General features: G+C 50.0%; 1 protein-coding gene across 20 annotated transcripts in view; it reads left to right on the plus strand.

The window, feature by feature from the left end:
• Mapt (microtubule associated protein tau) overlaps positions 1–16,502 on the plus strand; it is a 102,831-nt gene that overhangs the window by 34,823 nt on the left and 51,506 nt on the right. For 19 of the 20 annotated variants that reach the window (XM_021212151.1, XM_021212152.1, XM_029546676.1 and 16 more), the window contains exon 2: positions 15,517–15,629. In XM_021212151.1, coding sequence (XP_021067810.1) covers positions 15,530–15,629 — 100 coding nt within the window. In that variant the 5' untranslated portion in view covers positions 15,517–15,529. Of the gene's footprint in view, positions 1–3,459; positions 3,508–15,516; positions 15,630–16,502 lie in introns of those variants that run through there. The other variant, XM_029546660.1, reaches the window with a different exon arrangement.

Genomic DNA, 16,502 nt, shown 5'->3' on the forward strand with positions numbered 1-16,502 from the left:
AGAGAGAGAGAGATGACCTAGCAGTTAGGAGTATCGTCTACTCTTCTAGAGGACCCAGGTTCAGATCCCAGAATCCCTTTCAGGTAGCTCACAACCTTCTGTCTTCAGCTCCAGATAGCCCCCTGGCAACCATGAGCCTACAGAACACACTTCTCAGAAACATGGAAACTGCTGGCCTGGACTGGCACAGCCCAAGAGGAAAAGCCAACTTATTTTCCCTTTGCCACTCACTGGCTGGGCCACTTCCCACATCTTGTGTTGCCTCATCATAGTGACATCCACTCTCCTTCCCACAGAGAAGGTGGACCCTGGACCTGAGGCCATCTTCAGCTTTCCTCCTTTGAGTTTAACCCTTGTGGGTTAACGACTGGGAAAAGCAAGGACAAGCACTTGGCTCTGTCTCCCCAAGCTAGCTGCCTGCATCACAGCCTCACGGGGTGACCTCCGGAGGAAGGTCAGCAGCTGACGCTGTGCTTGGCCTTGTCCCTCCTCAGAGACCTTCCCCTCGTCCCAGCAGTGGGGCAGACTCCCTTGGGTAGCCTGCCTCTGCTCTGATCTTCCCTCCTCCATTCCCCTCCCCGGCGGGGGCCTCTTCAAGGCTTCATTATGCAACCTGATATGTTCTTGACCCAAGACCTGCCTGGAGCCATGGTCATGAGTGGTCCTGTAGTGGACTCTGGTGCTCACCGCGGCTGTCCTTTGGAACCCAGAGGTGGCAAAGGCATCTGGATTCTACAGGACTGTTGGTTCCCCAACAGTCTCAGGACCCAAACTTGGGAGCGATGCTCTTTGTTAATGTCCAGCGCTAAGGCCCAGGGCAGTCTCTAGGTCCTATGGTCCCTTGGGAGCTATCTCCCAAAGCGGATGCGGACTTTCATCACTCTTTGGGCCTCACACCTCTCCCATCTGGGTCCCTCCAATATAGTCTCTTTCCGGTCGGTCACTCTTTCCCACCCCTCTGCCTCTCTCTCCCACCTCAGGAAAGCCTGTGTGTTAGCGCATGCAGGCCTGGAAGCGAGACACGGAGACATGGGAGGGGAGTGTGGAGAGCACTCTAAGTAGTTATTCCACTCTCCCGCTCATTCAAGAGGTGCCAGTAGCTCAAAATAATCCATTCAGGAGTCTCTACCCTCAAGATGCTTGCTACCAGTGGGAAACCAGGGGATGGCATGACACTGATAACCTGCCTGACCAGTGTCAAGTGGAAGACAAGAAACTCAGTGATATCTGCCGGTGTCTCCAGATTGTTCGATTCTAGCTCAATCCTCCAGGGAAGGAGACAGGACCGGGGAGACCAACTATGGAATTCTTCCAAAGAGATTGTGATGATAGATCTGTTTCTGGTGTCCCCAAGCTTCCTCTGCTCCCCCAGCCTTGAAGGGCAGGAGGTTCCTCTGAAACCCACCCTCTGCCCCAGCTCCTTCCCTGGTAGCCATCTGGTCTCCTTATCCATGACCTCCCATCCTTTCCTGTTCATGAACACTCTGCTTTAATGTGTTAGCCCAGCGTGTGGCCTGTCCCTCTCCGTGCAGGGATGGTTGATCCGCAAATCCTGTGGCCCACCAGCCCTAGAAGGTGTCCTCTGGCAGGGCCTTTGTCCTGTGCCCTCTGCTCCCTGGTGGGAAGTAGCCCAAATTCCACCACTGCCCTATCTTTTGGGATTCCCACCTCACCTCCAATACCAATCCTGAGATTGTACAAATTGACAGCAGGGAACTCTGTGTACAAGCCATTCCTTGGGATGACTTGTTTATCCTATGGATCCTGAGGCCCCTGCGGGGAGGCTGGAGACAGGGAAGCTGAGGCCAGCGAGCAGCAGCAGGCTCTGCGGGCCAGCTGGGAGTCCTAGCTTGCGCCCAGGTTTAAAGGGCATCTCTATTTTTAGACATGGACAAAGAAAAGAAATTTAATTTCTCGCCTCTTACGCAACTTTTGATTTGGGGTGTTTTGTTGTTAAATTGATGTTTTGCTTTTAGACTATGTTACCCTGGCTGGCCCAAAATTCACTAAGTAGAACAGGGACCATGCTGGCCTCGAACTCACAGAGCTGCCTCTGTGTCTGTCCCACCTCATTGCTGGAATTAGTCATGAGCTGCCACATCCAGCCCTTATGTAACTTTTGAAAACAACCTCCTGTTCTTCTTTTTTCCTCTTCTTTGTTTTTTGAAATAGGATCTTGCTGTGTAGCCCAGGCTAGCCTTGAACATGTAATAATTCTGCCTCAGTTTCCCAAGTGCCAATATTATAAGCATGGACCCACAACACTCACCTGTGTATAGCTTTGCTGGTGACTCCTGGAACATTCAAAAACCCAGAGGAGGCATGTAGCATGATTATCATTCTCACTGTTTTTTCCCTCTTGATATGTACATGCGCACACAGTACAACCACATATACACATGGACACATGTGTGTACACATACACATACTAATATACACATGCTTGTGTGTATATGCACACAGTATACACATGCACATGCACACATATACATGTGCTTGCACATACACAAACACATATGTATGCATGTATGTGCACGCACTAATGGGCTCTCTTCCACAGTGTTTTGTCATTTTTAATTTTCCAAGTAGAATTTCATTTCCTAAGTTCTTTAGACTTCTTTCTCATTCCCTCCTTCCCCCCATCTTTCCCTGAATCCCACTTCCCCCCTCCCCCCAGCCTCCCTGCTTCTGGACATAATTCCCATGCAGGCCTTCTTTGGGTCTTTCTGCTACACAGTGGGCACTTGGCAACCAGCAAGGCTGCGGCTTCAGCAGAGTGTTCTTGAGGCGCAGAACCTAAGTGTGTGCCCGGGCCTCCTTTCTCCTGCCTCCCCCTGACCTAGATTTCTACTGTGTCCACTCTAAGTGGTCCAGGTCTGCAGCGCCAGTCTGTCCTTGGCGGACTGGATCTGGTGCGAGCATAGTTTGTTTTGCCCAAATGAGAGCGTGTTTATTGCCCTTTATCAGCTGTCGACATGGCAGATGTTGGAAAACGCTACAGTGAGGAAAATAAGCACTCACAAGGGGCGTCTCCTGAGGGGGCATCCACGAGGGGGTGTCTCCCAAGGGGACATCTCCCTGCCATACATTTGAAGAAATGCCTGTTCTTCCTGCAGCCTGAGGGTTTTTGTCTCCATTCACAGACACGTTCTCTATAAAAATGATATTCATGAATAATTTCTACTGGTGCTCTTTGCTCTTGAAGGGGCCTTTGTAGGCCCCTCACCCCTCCTACAAACCGGTTGGCTTCACGAAGGGTGTGCCAGGACAGGGTTTTGGCATGGTCCCCGGGGTGTCACGGGACCAGGGGATGATCTCACTCGGTCCACCATCTGCCCTGCCTGGCCAGAGGCTGCACCGGGAGGGCCAAGGGGCACCACGTGCCCTGGGTATTTTCAAACAAGAGCCTTTAGAGAGAGCTGGTGATTCTTTGGCTAATGAGTGTTTCTCTCCTTGTAGGCTCCCAATTCTATACAACTCCAGAGGCTTCTGCAAGGGCAGCTTCAGGTAGAGTATTATTATAACACAACCTGAAGCAGACCTGTTCCATGTGAGGGTCTGGGATGAGTTGAGACATCTGCCCTGAGAGGCTGTTTGGTCTGAAAATACAACTCTCCCATAAAGGTTTAGATGCCCCCTTAAGGCTTTAGTGATAATTACCGGCGACTGCCCTTACATAGCTCTTAAAACACATGTATTAATTGCTTAACCCCCACATCTTCTAGACACGTGAGGCTCAAAGAGGCTGAGTGACTGACCCAAGGTCACACAGCTAGTAATGAAGGATCCAGGCAACCAAGCCAGATTATGCCCTGCCCTGTTGTGAATTCTGTTCCTGCTGCCACCACATAGAAGGAAGGGGATGGGGCAACCCGCTTTGGTGTCACGCAGCTGTACTCTGAGCACTTGAGAGGCTTAGGAGCCTCTCAAGTGCTCAGAGTTCAAAGCCAACCTGGGCTACATAGTGATACCCTGCCCCCACCCGTCCACTGAAGAGAGAATTCAAACCTCAGTGTCCGTGACCCAGGGGTCATTTCTTCCTTCCGTGTGTTTATGAACACTGTTTATTTTCTGTCCGTCCAAGGCAACACCAAGTTCAGGTCATTCATTATGGAGAAACAACTGCTCCTTAGCCATGGCTCCTGACACTGGCCCTGCCCCCATACCCCTCAGGACATGTCCTCAGACTCAAAATATAGGAATGAAGACATCTAAAAAAATTGCTACCTTCCCTCCCCCAATTCTCCTCTTCCTTCCCCGGCTTCCTTGTTATCCCCATCTAATGAAATGTCTTCTCAAAAAAGAGCCAATTTCGGCCTGTTCCCTGTGGCCTTTCAAGCCCCTGCCTCCCCCACTGCTTGTGGGCAAGTCCCCAGCAAGCTGAGGCTCTTTGGTAGAAAGTTCCAGACTCAGCTTGTCCCCCCCCCGGCCCCCCCGATCTGCTTCATCTTCCCTGTGCTCACCCAAGGACTGCACTAGGAGTGTGGGGCCAGCACCCCAATCTTCCCCCGGGGTTGTCCTTTACTCCACCTCTGCTGAAACCACCCCAGAGGTCCCCCACTTCCCCTCCCCTCCAACTGACCCACCGGCCCTTGGATGCCTTCCCTCACCTCTACCTAAGCAGAGTTCAGGTTAGCCCTGAATGCATAGCTTCTGGATAATCCTTATCTCCTCTATTTTCTTTATTATTTCTTTATTTTTATTTATATGAATACACTGTAGCGGTCTTCAGACATACACCAGAAGAGGGCATCAGACCCCATTACAGATGGTTGTGAGCCACCATGTGGTTGCTGGGAACTGAACTCAGGACCTCTGGAAGAGCTGCCAGTGCTCTTAACCACTGATCCATCTCTCCAGCCCACCCACCCCCCTCTCTCTTTTTAAGTCTCCTTATTGGGCGTCCATGAGTCATGGTGACAGGTCTCTTCAGGCTACCGCAGTGCAGTCACTGATGTGACACCTCCCACATTGCAGCATTTTATTGACACTCACAGCCATCCTGCATGACTGCAGTAGTCCTGCCCTGTTACACAAAAAAGGACCCTGCCGTTTGCTTGGGGAAGGTGGCCTCACCATCTCCGCTCTGGTCAGTTTCCCAGCTGACTTAAACCTACCTTGCTTTTGACTCCACACTAGCATTCTGTCTAGACAAGTCTAGGGAGAAATGTGAACCAAGAATCTCCCTCAGGCTGATTCAGATCCCAAAGCCACAAAGTTGGAGAGTGGGCCACACATCCACCTAGTAAACTGAGCCCGCTGCATTCTGGGAGGAGGTGGGGCCATACCATCCTGGTGCAGAAAGGCTTGATGCGAAGAAGGCATCTCTTATCCTGAGGTCTGGCTTCAGGGGAACCTGGTTCAAAAGGAGCAAAGGGGGTCCCCTGGGCTCTCCTGTGAGCCTCTCTAAGCCCCTGCCATGAAGATGAGTCTGTGTGCTTCCAGGTGCTGTCAGAAAGACAGATGAGGGCTGAGGGGAAGGTTCAATGGGTAAATTAGCACTTGAGGTCAAGCATAAGGACCTGAATCGGAATCCCTGTTTAAAGCTGGCCACTGTCACACTGAGTGTCTGTAATCCCCCTGGGTCCTGAGGCAGAGACAAGAGACTCTCCATAAGCTGGCAGACCAGCTAACCTGACCACCCACAAGGCGGGAGGTGAGGACTGACACCTGAGGTTGTCCTCTGACCTCCCCAGGCACAATGTGGCTGTGTAGGTCTGCAGTTAGCCAAAACCTCACCCAGCGTCAGACTGAAAGCAAAGTGGTTTAAGGATAGAATAGAAAAAATGCACGCGTAGTACCTGGCTATGGAATTATTTGCTCTTATTAAAGGAAAATACGCATGGTTTACAAAGAGGGAGGCTGCGAACCAGGTATGGTAGCTCTTGCCTGTAATCCCAGCCCTTGGGAGATTGAGACAAGAGAGTTCAAGGCCAACCTGGCCTACATATAAGACCTTGTTTCAAAAGACAGGGGGGAAATGGAATGAAGGATTAAAAGCTTCCCTTATCCATCCGGGCCTCTGTGTTCAGAGGACTCGGGTAGACTTAAAGACAGGAACACTGGTGGTTCTTGAATCAGACAGGCTCAGCAACCCACCTCTAACACCATTAGGATATGTCACATGATAGCTCCTGCCCCCAAATTACTTAGGTCCGGGGTGTGTTTCAGGGACAAAGCTATTACACTAAACACACACACAAACACACACATACACACAGACATCTCCGCAAGGGAAAGTAAAGGAGAAGTAAAGCCACACGGACATTGCAGCCTTTATCTTTATTTTGGGGGAAGGGAGCGTTGAGACAGGGGCTCACTATGTATTTTATGTGTGTCTTGAACTCCTAGAGATGCCTGCCTCTGGCTCCTGAGTGCTGGGATTACTGGCGTGCCCCACCTTTAAGGTTGAACTATTTGGCCATTTCAGTGGCTACAAGGCATTTTAGTTCAAACAAGCAAACAAAATCCCCAGAGACTCTTACTTAAAACCAGAATTGTAGCCAGGCATAGTAGTACACACCTCCAATTCTAGCAAGGGGCGGAGGTGGCTGGGAGGGAGGGTCAAGCAGGAAGATCACGAGTTCAAAGCTACCCTGGGCTATATAGCAAGCTATTTCAAAAACACCAGAACTGCTTGACTGGCACAATGTATGACTTTTCTACCCTGGTGGACAGCAGCCAGCTGACATCAGCCATGACATCTGTGTGCACACAGCAACGCCACCTCCTCTCTGGAGCGACTTCCCTTCATCTTTTCACACAAGTGCTGATTGTTCTCCCTTGATAGAGGCTCAGAATCATTTCACCTCCTCACCAACACAAATCTCCTCCGTGTACGCTCAATTTTCTCACATTCAATTCGGCCATTCTGCTTGACACTTGGGTCCATTATTGCTCTGTTCTAGAATGTTCCGTGGTAAACTGCAATGTGATATGGCGATGAGGCCAGTCTTGCAAGAGCACCTGTCTTCACCTGCCTTGTTAGAGAGACAAGTGGTGACATCCAAAAGCATATGTAACTTCTGAGCCTCCAGGACCTGGCCTCAAGAGGGCCCTTAAGCCTTGGAGGATGATCTTGTCTTTCAGTGCAGCCTGATTCCCTGGCTCTTCTGTGTCCCCACAGGAGGGCTTTCCTCAATGCCTTGGCTCCAGTGGGTGGCAAGACTGCCTGCTCCTTCAGCTGCCTTTGTGTGGAAAAGTGCAGGCGCTAGACCACAGGCATTTGCATCTAGAGTATGAGGAGAAGGGCCTCAGAAGAATCCAGGTTTTTATTTTCAACTTTGGTTGAGCCAGTGTGCTCACACTCCTTAGCTGACATCAGCCACTGCTGATAACTCACGGAGCCTCAAACTTGACATGTAGCTGAGGATAGCCTGTGTCTTAGTCAGGGTTTCTATTCCTGCACAAACATCACAACCAAGAAGCAGGTTGAGAAAGAAAGGGTTTATTCAGCTTACATTTCCACATTGCTGTTCATAGCCAAAGGAAGTCAGGACTGGAACTCAAGCAGGTCAGAAAGCAGGAGCTGATACAGAGGCCATGGAGGGATGTTACTTACTGGCTTGCTTCCCCTGGTTTGCTCAGCTTGCTTTCTTTTAGAATCCAGGACCACCAGCCCAGGGATGGCACCACCCACAATGAGCCTCCCTTTATCACTAATTGAGAAAATGCCTAACAGCTGGATCTCATGGAAGCATTTCTTCAAGGGAGGCTCCTTTCTCTGTGATAACTCCAACTTGTGTCAAGTTGACCCATAAAACCAGCCAGTACAGCTGGAATTCCCTCCATCTCCCAAGTGCTGGGTTTTGAACCCTGGCTCTCTTGAATACTTTCTTCACAGCTTCGACAAATTAATCTTTCTAAGCCACCTAAGGAAGCAATCACGGTAACCAGCTCTCGTAGCCATTAAATAAACCAATACCAGGAACCACTTGAAGTATGGTTTCTGCCCTTAGGACAATCCTGCTTCCTGCCTACAGACACTAAAACATTCGAGGGGAACAGAACAGAAGCAGAAGAGAAATGCAGTGAACAGGCCAAAAAGATCTTTTAAATCTTTTTAAAAGATTTCCTACTTTATATGGGAGGGTGTTTTACCTGCATGTGCATATTGTGTGTGCCACATGCATGCCTGTGCCCACAGAGATCAGAAAACAGCATTGGGCGTGGCTATGAGCCACCAGATGGGTGCTGGGAACCAAACCTGGGTCCTCTGCAAGAGCAACAAGTGTTTTTTTGTTTGTTTGGGTTGTTTTGGTTTGGTTTGGTTTGGTTGGTTGGTTGGTTGGTTGATTGGTTTTTTCGAGACAGGGTTTCTCTGTGTAGCCCTGGCTGTCCTGGAACTCACTCTGTAGACCAGGCTGGCCTCGAACTCAGAAATCCGCCTGCCTCTGCCTCCCAAGTGCTGGGATTAAAGGTATGCGCCACCATCATCGGGCGCAACAAGTGTTCTTAACCTCTGAGCCCTCTATTTAGCCCTTGATATATTTTTTTCCAGACAAGGTTTCTCTGTGTATAACCCTAACTGTCCTGAAACTTTCTGTAGACCTGGCTGCCCTGACACTCAAGAGACCCACCTGCCTCTGCCTCCCAAGTGCTGGGACTAAAGGCGTGCGCCACCACAGACCAGCTCAGCCCTTGTTTTTTGTTTTTTGTTTTGAACCCAGGTCTTTCTATGTTGTCCCAGTTGGCCTTGCTAGTGGTGTGGTCAAAAATAACCCTTGAGAGCAACGTCCATTGGGAGGTAATTTGGAAACTCTATCTCTACTTGCTTTTTACCAAATCTGCCTGCTATCTATTTTAGATTTAGTGGGTTTCTTTGGGGGCGATGGGGTTGTTTGTTGAGACACATATGTTTGTATGTATATATGTAGGTAGGTAGCCTCAGCTGGTCTCGAACTCCCAGAGACTCGCCTGCTTTTCCCTCTCAAGTGCTGCTGGGGTTAAAGGTGTGTGTAACTACTCCCACCTAGGATTTGTTGTCGTTAAAAGAAAAACAACACTTTATGGGCATAATTGACATGATGTAAAAGTGATGTTTCAGTACATTCACAAAGCAATGCAGTCATCCCTTTTAACCCGAGGCCAGTTTGGGTTTTTAACCCGAGGTTGGTGAGGACGATCCCTCCTTCCTTAGGAGCAGAACCTGGCTGTGGCAGATCCGCTGAGTCACAACGTCGGTGTCCGAGCCGAACCCGGGTCTGGTGTCTGGCGCCCCCTAGTGAGGTCTGAGCGCAGCAGAAAACCCCAGCCCGGAGCACCGCGGTCCCCTCCACCCCGCCCCACCCCTGCACCCAGGAAGCTGCTGGGTCCAGGTCTCACAGACGTCTGCCGTGCTGAATCACAGACCCCAGACCAGCCTCACTCCGCCCTTTTACAGAGGAATGAAGGCTTGTGGGAAATGCAGTGAGCGACGTGAGGCAGTCGCTTAGAAATGGGTTTTAGTGGCAAAGGATCTGAGTTCGAACTCTGCTTGCCCTAGCTACGCGGGTTACTCAACGTCTCTGAGCCTGTTTCCTCACCTCTGAGAAGGTACTAATTATTCCTTCTGGCGTGGTTGTACGTCAGACATGATGCTGTAAACTGCAGGGGCTGGAGTTTAGAACCACTGTTTTTAATTACGCAACTACCTAAGGGTGTTGAGGCTCTTCTCTTACCCAAGGAGCTCTCCAGCAGCTCAAGGATGGGCTGGTTATAAACCGTTTTGCCAGGAGCAGGACCCAGGCAATGAAGCTATTGTAGCTCCATCTCAGGCAAGAAATGCCCCCAGACTAGGGCAGTCTGCAGTCCAGGGAGGTTCCCGTCTCCCTTGGGAAGAAGACTGGAAGATCTGGGAGCTAGGAAAGCCCAGGGCTTCCTTCTGGAGCCTGAAGGGAACTGCTAATTGGTATTTGTAGACTTCTCCTGCGAGTTGAAACACCAGATGGGAAATCGCTCCCCAGACCCCAGCACCATTGGGAACCTTGCTCCCAGGGTAGCAGGGTTGGAAACCAGAGGGTACCAACTCATGTCCTCAGTAGGACTGAAATGTTTCACAAACCTGTCAAGTCCCTGTGGCCGCTTGCCCATCAGGGATTCTCATCCGGCCCACCGTAAAGGTCTACAGTGAGCTCAGAGGCTCTGCCACGGAAAGAAGCCAAGGGAATAATAGCAGATTATTTCAAGAGAGCAAGAAGGGCCCCAGGAGTGTTCCAGAGAGTCAGCAAGGTGGCCAGTTGCTGAGGGTTCCCTTGTCCGCCTCCTGACACCTGAGAGGGCCACCAGAGGTGGCAAATGGGCTGAACAGAAGACAGAAGGATGTCTTTGAGCCTGAGTAGCCGCTGTTCTTCAGGAACAGAAGGACCTGGGGCCTCACCTGCATATCCCTGGGCTTCCAAAGGTCTGGGAAGTGCATCTGTTAAGGTGACAGTAGTCATGTCAGTGGAGATATTGATCTAAAAGCCTACAAGGGCTCCCGAGGGGCCTGTGAGGAGCACTCTGTCAACAACTGGCCTCTTTGGCGGGTGTCTGGTAAATACTTCCTGGTGCCAGGTCTTGGGGCTCTGGAGCAGGCGTCCCACCCGCCTCCTCCACTCCTGTGTCATCAGTGTGGCTCATAAGGCTAGGGAAAGGGTCATTCCCTCTTGCTCTCCAGGGATCTGTTCTTTCTTGGGTTTGGTCCAGTGAACTCTCAAGGATGTTCCAGAACATTCTTTTCTTTTCTCATCCCCCTCCCTTCCTTCCTCTTCTCTCTTCCTTCTGCCTTCCCTACACTGCAGATGGGACTCAGGGCCTTGTACATGCTAGGCTAGTGTTCTACAGTGGAGCCCCATCCCCGGCTCGGCTTGGCTCCCAGATCCTGAAGCCCCGGCTGATCAAGCCCAGCCATGGATGGTCTAAAGAAGGAACAGGATCCTAAGGACACCTGCCCTCCCAGGACTGGGGACCTTCCCTACTTACACAGTTTTTCCCATCCCCCACGAAGGAAACTCATGACCCTTGAGATGTGCACGGTTTATTTATTTTACATAGTAAATAGTAGCCTGTGTTTTTAAGGATGATTTAATTTCTGCCCAGACCCTGCAATTCATCCTGCTTCCGGGGGGGATGGGGGTGGCGTGTTTGGACCTCTAGCCCTGACCGGAGGGTGGGATGTGTGCAGGGGCAGAGGGATCATTAGGAGCTGAGTCATGGCCTGGATGGTGATGTGTGCGTGGGTTTAATGAGACAACTGAGCAGTCGGACACGCCCTGGACCACCATCCCCAATCTACAGGTAACCTGCAGAGCATCGCCCAGATGCTCGAGTGCTTCTTGGCTCTTCAGCTCCCGAGATGGAATGTATGGAAACTTCTAAAAACAGCTGAAGACAATCCAACATGGAGAGCAAGCAAAACTCCACATTAAGAGTACAGGATGTCCATGAACGTACCGCCCTGAATGTGGGTGATCTCATCCGATCCCTTAGACTCTACACAGGGTCAGACCTGACCGGCACTCAGATGGGAGAATAGAGAGAGGAGTGGCTGTACAGGGATTCTTGCTGATAACTCAGTTAGTTACAGATTTTCATTTAATTTTTAAAGAATTATTTATTTTATGTATATGAGCACACTGTAGCTGTCCTCGGACACACCAGAAGAGGGTGTCAGATCCCATTACAGATGGTTGTGAGCCACCACGTGGTTGTTGGGAATTGAACTCAGGACCTCTGGAAGAGCAGTCAGTGCTCTTACCCGCTGAGCCATATCTCCAGCCCTAAATTATTATTATTATTATTATTATTTGGAGAGTATAAAAAAATATATACTGGAGAAGGGACTGGAGAGATGGCTCAGCAGTTAAGAACACTGGCTGCTCTTCCAGAGGACTTGGGTTCAACTCCCATTACCCACGTGGCAGCTCACAAGTACCTGTAATTCCAGTTCTAGGGAACCTGACCCTTGCACACAGACATACAGGCAGGCAGAACACCAATGCACATAAAATAACTTTTTTTTTTTCTGGTTTTTTCGAGACAGGCTTTCTCTGTATAGCCTCGGCTGTCCTGGAACTCACTTTGTAGACCAGGCTGGCCTCAAACTCAGAAATCCGCCTGCCTCTGCCTCCTGAGTGCATGCGCCACCACGCCCGGCTTATAAAATAACTTTTTTTTTTTAAGATTTATTTATTATATCTAAGAACACTGTAGCTGTCTTCAGACACTCCAGAAGAGGGAGTCAGATCTTGTTAAGGAAGATCATGTGGTTGCTGGGATTTGAACTCTGCACCTTTGGAAGAACAGTCGGGTGCTCTAACCCAATGAGCCATCTCACCAGCCCATAAAATAACTTTTAAAAGAAAAGAAAATATACTGGAGAAGAGACAGGTCTGGCCATCTGCTGAGCCCTGCACTCAGGAGGCTACGACAGGGGGATTGAGAGTTTGAGGCTCACCCGGGTCTCAAAAGTACAATGAAGGGCTGAGGAGATGGTTCAGTGCATAAAGTGCTTGTAGCACAAGCGTCAGGACCTGAGTTCAAATCCCCAGAAACCACATGAAGCTAGCTAGACATGATAGCGTGTGTCTATAATGAAGGTGCTTCTATGGCAGGCACACTGGGAGATGGGGACTGAAAATGGCTGAGAGGACCTAGCCAGCTGTGCACAGCTGGAAGAAAGCAAGAGACCCTGTCTCAAATAACATGGAGAAAGAAGGCAGACTCCCAAGTTTGGCCTCTCACCTCTGCCATATCCTGAGGCACCTAGGCACACATAAGTGGCACACACACACACAAAAGTATGCACACTCTCACACACACTGATTGAAAAGATAATACATGCCAGGTGGCTCTGACACATGCCTTTAAACCTAGCACTCTGGAGGCAGAGGCAGGAGTGAATTTGTTGCCTGGGGAGTAACACCTAAAATAGATCTCTGACCTCCACTTACACATACACACACCAATAAAGTAATAATTTTAAAAAGTGTAATACCTCTGTATTGAAAAAAAAATCCCCTTGTCAACAGAGTGAGTTCCAGGATAGCAGGGCTCTGTTACACAGAGAAACCCTGTCTCAAAAAAACAAACCAAGATGCTATGGAGGCAGGCTGGAGCTGCTGCCGTCTTCACAGCCCATGGTAAACAGGAGAGCTTGCTGGCCAGAAGAAGGTGAAGAAGCAGAGCCACTCCGTTCAGGGAAAGCACCGAGGAGACCAGGAGACCATGCAGCAGAAGCAGAAAAGGGCAAATGAGCAGGAGGAACCCAAGTAGCCTCTGGCTTCGTGTCCGACTCTCCTGCCCTGCAGTGCCTGGAGCCAGTCCCACCATGCTCCAGGTTCTTCCTGTAGTGCTCCCAGGTCCCACCGTGCTCCAGGTTCTTCCTGTAGTGCTTCCAGGTCCCACCGTGCTCCAGGTTCTTCCTGTAGTGCTTCCAGGTCCCACCGTGCTCCAGGTTCTTCCTGTAGTGCTCCCAGGTCCCACCGTGCTCCAGGTTCTTCCTGTAGTGCTCCCAGGTCCCACCGTGCTCCAGGTTCCTCCTGTAGTGCTCCCAGGTGCCTGCACCGATGGCATTCCCTTTGCCCTGTGTCTGCAGCGGGTTCCTCGTATGCTTCCTTCCCTCAGGTAGCTGCTTTCCCTCTGGGCCACTCCGGAGGTGGGGATGGGCATGGCTACCCCTCTCAGTGCTCTTTATTTCTGTAGGGCACACCTCAAAGTATTAAAAGTAGCTTGTATATTAAAAAAATAAAAATAAAAACAAAGACCCATGAAAAATTGTAATTTTAATGGAAATCAGAGTAGGTGGTAGAAAAAAAATTCCCTAGAGCTTATAATTCTTGGGCTGGTGATATGGCTCAGCGGTTAAGAGCACCGAGTACTCTTCCGCCAGAGGTCCTGAGTTCAAATCCCAGCAACCACATGGTGGCTCACAACCATCTGTAATGAGATCTGATGCCCTCTTCTAGTGTGTCTGAAGACAGCTACAGTGTGTACTTACATATAATAGATAGATAGATAGATAGATAGATAGATAGATAGATAGATAGATAGATAGATAGATCCATCTTGGGGCCAGAGCGAGCAGGCGGGGCCAGAGCGAGAGGAAAAAAACAAGTCCCAGTTGTTTGTGTTTTGCTTTGGTTTTCAACTTGACACAAACTAAAGTTATCGGAGAAGAAGAATGTCCATTGATAAAGTGCCTCCTCCATTGGCATATCTGTAGGCAAGTCTGTGGGGTTGATTGTCGATTGGCACGGGTGGGCCTAGCCTACTGTGTGCCGTGCCACCTCTGGGCTGGTGGTCCTGAGCTGTTTGAGAAAGCAGGCTGAGCCAGCCACGAAGAGCAAGCCAGTCCGAGGTGTTCCTCCGTGACCTCTGCTCCAGTTGCTGCCTTGAGCTCCTGCCCTGACTTCCCTCCCTGATGCGTGACCTGGGAGTTGTGAGATGAAATCAACCTTTTCGTCTCTGATTCCATTTCGGTCATGGGGTTTTATCACGGCAATATAGACCCAATCAAAGCAACCTGAACTGAATTGCCAGTTAGGAAAGTGCAGCCTTAGGGAAGGGGGTGTCGTCTCTCATGCAGTGATCTTCAGCAAACAGAATGGCCCTGTTGTCCTGTCCCCACGGTGTCCCTTTCCCTTACCCCTCTTGGCCCAGCCATCCAAGCCCCTGCCTTTAGTATACTTATGGGTTCTAATCCCCTGCCTCACTGCACTCTGGCTTTGAAAGTCAATCTACCAGTTCCTAAGCCACACTTCCCGCTATGTCTTCCTTTCTGTCTCCTTTACCCACATCTAGTTCTGACCTTTGAACTCTTCCCCTGGACATCATTGTCACCCCCATGCCAGCAGCTTATACTCCCATTAACCCTGCACATTGCAGCCAAGTTCACCTTAGGGTACCTCTTTGGTGCTGTCCCTGCCAGTGAGCAGAGTCCAAACCAGTCACTTCATCCTCCTCCAGACATTGCTGTGCCCTGCAATTGACTCCCTTCGTCACTGGCTGGGTGGACATGCAGAGGCTGGAGGAGGGTGCTGGCAGATCTTCCCGTCTAGATTCAAGGCAGGGCACTACCTCCATAAAGATGCAAGCGCAGCCCGCACAGGGGCCTGGGTTCCACAGTCCTGGCCATAGTCAGCTGGCATTCACAGAACGAAGCAGCCACTCTCTTCCTCCCAGCCTCCTTTCCTGAGGAGAGAAGCCCTGCAATAACTCTATAATTACTTACAAGCCAGCAGCACTTCTCAGTGACATGGAACCATAGGGAATGAGTGTAAGTCACTGCCTCATCGGCCCCGTCTTCTTGTGGTTTTGGATACGAGCTAATGAAATGGCAGATGACAAGAGACAGAAATGTCACCTGCTTTAGTGGGGATGCTAAACACTCAATGAGACTGGGCATCAGTTTTGCCGGATGGGAAACTGAGGCTCTCCTACTGTGACCCGCGGGGAGGGGTAGCTCTCTCCTTGTCCCCAACTCCATACCCTAAGAAGTCAGATCGCTAGACTCAGCATCCCACCCGTAACCAACTCCATTGCCCTTTTTCCCTCCAGGCTTTGAACCAGTATGGCTGAACCTCGCCAGGAGTTTGACACAATGGAAGACCATGCTGGAGATTATACTCTGCTCCAAGACCAAGAAGGAGACATGGACCAGGGCTTAAAAGGTCAGTGGGTGGACATACACAACTGGCCAGTCACAGTGGAACACAATCTGTGTTTGCCTCAGCAGGGGCTGGCAAGAGGGGTTCAAATCTTAGATTTTCAAGGAGTTGTTCATACCTTACAGCATTAAGGCGGCATCAGGAGAGGGATGTCTCATTAATTCAAATGGGCTAAGAAAAGTAAAAATTCAAGGGTGTTGAATATTAATATTCACCTCCCTAGATGGCATGACAAAGTGGGGAAGTGATTGTCATTCTCAGCTCTACAGGAGTCCTTAGCTGCACAAATCTGGCCATCTGGACTCTGTCAGGCAAGAGTATATTACTCTGGGATTCTGAGTATATCCTCATTAATGGACAGCATCAAGTTGGGTATGGCGTGTTGTCACTATCCAGATTCAAGAGGCAGAGGCAGGAGGATTGCTGCAAGTTCAAAGCCAACCTGGTTTGTAGAGTGAGTTCGAGTTCAGCCAGGACTACATAGAGAGATCCTGTCTCAGACTATGTTATAGCTAGAGACAGTGGTTAGGGCTCAGTGGTTAAGAGCACTTGCTGCTCTGCTAGGGGACCTGAGTTTGGTTCCCAGCACCCACGCCAATCAGCCCACACAATCTGTTAGGGAGACTGACACCCTGCACCTACCTACGTTGCATTCACAGTTTTGCATACATATGCAAAGACAAAAATAACAGATGTAAATTTTTAAAGCACTTCTCAACTTTAGTTTAATTAATTAAAACTGCATTGGCCTCTGCAGAGTCTATGATGTAGTCTTCTGCCTCTGTTGACTTGGCCTCGAACTCTCAAACTCCTTCAATCTGGATGGTTGTCCATTTCACTGTGTGCGTGTGTACAGGAGCTGTTGGGGTGCTCAGG

The sequence above is a fragment of the Mus pahari genome, chromosome 14, assembly GCF_900095145.1.
Source record: "Mus pahari chromosome 14, PAHARI_EIJ_v1.1, whole genome shotgun sequence".
NCBI classification, from domain to species: domain Eukaryota; kingdom Metazoa; phylum Chordata; class Mammalia; order Rodentia; family Muridae; genus Mus; species Mus pahari.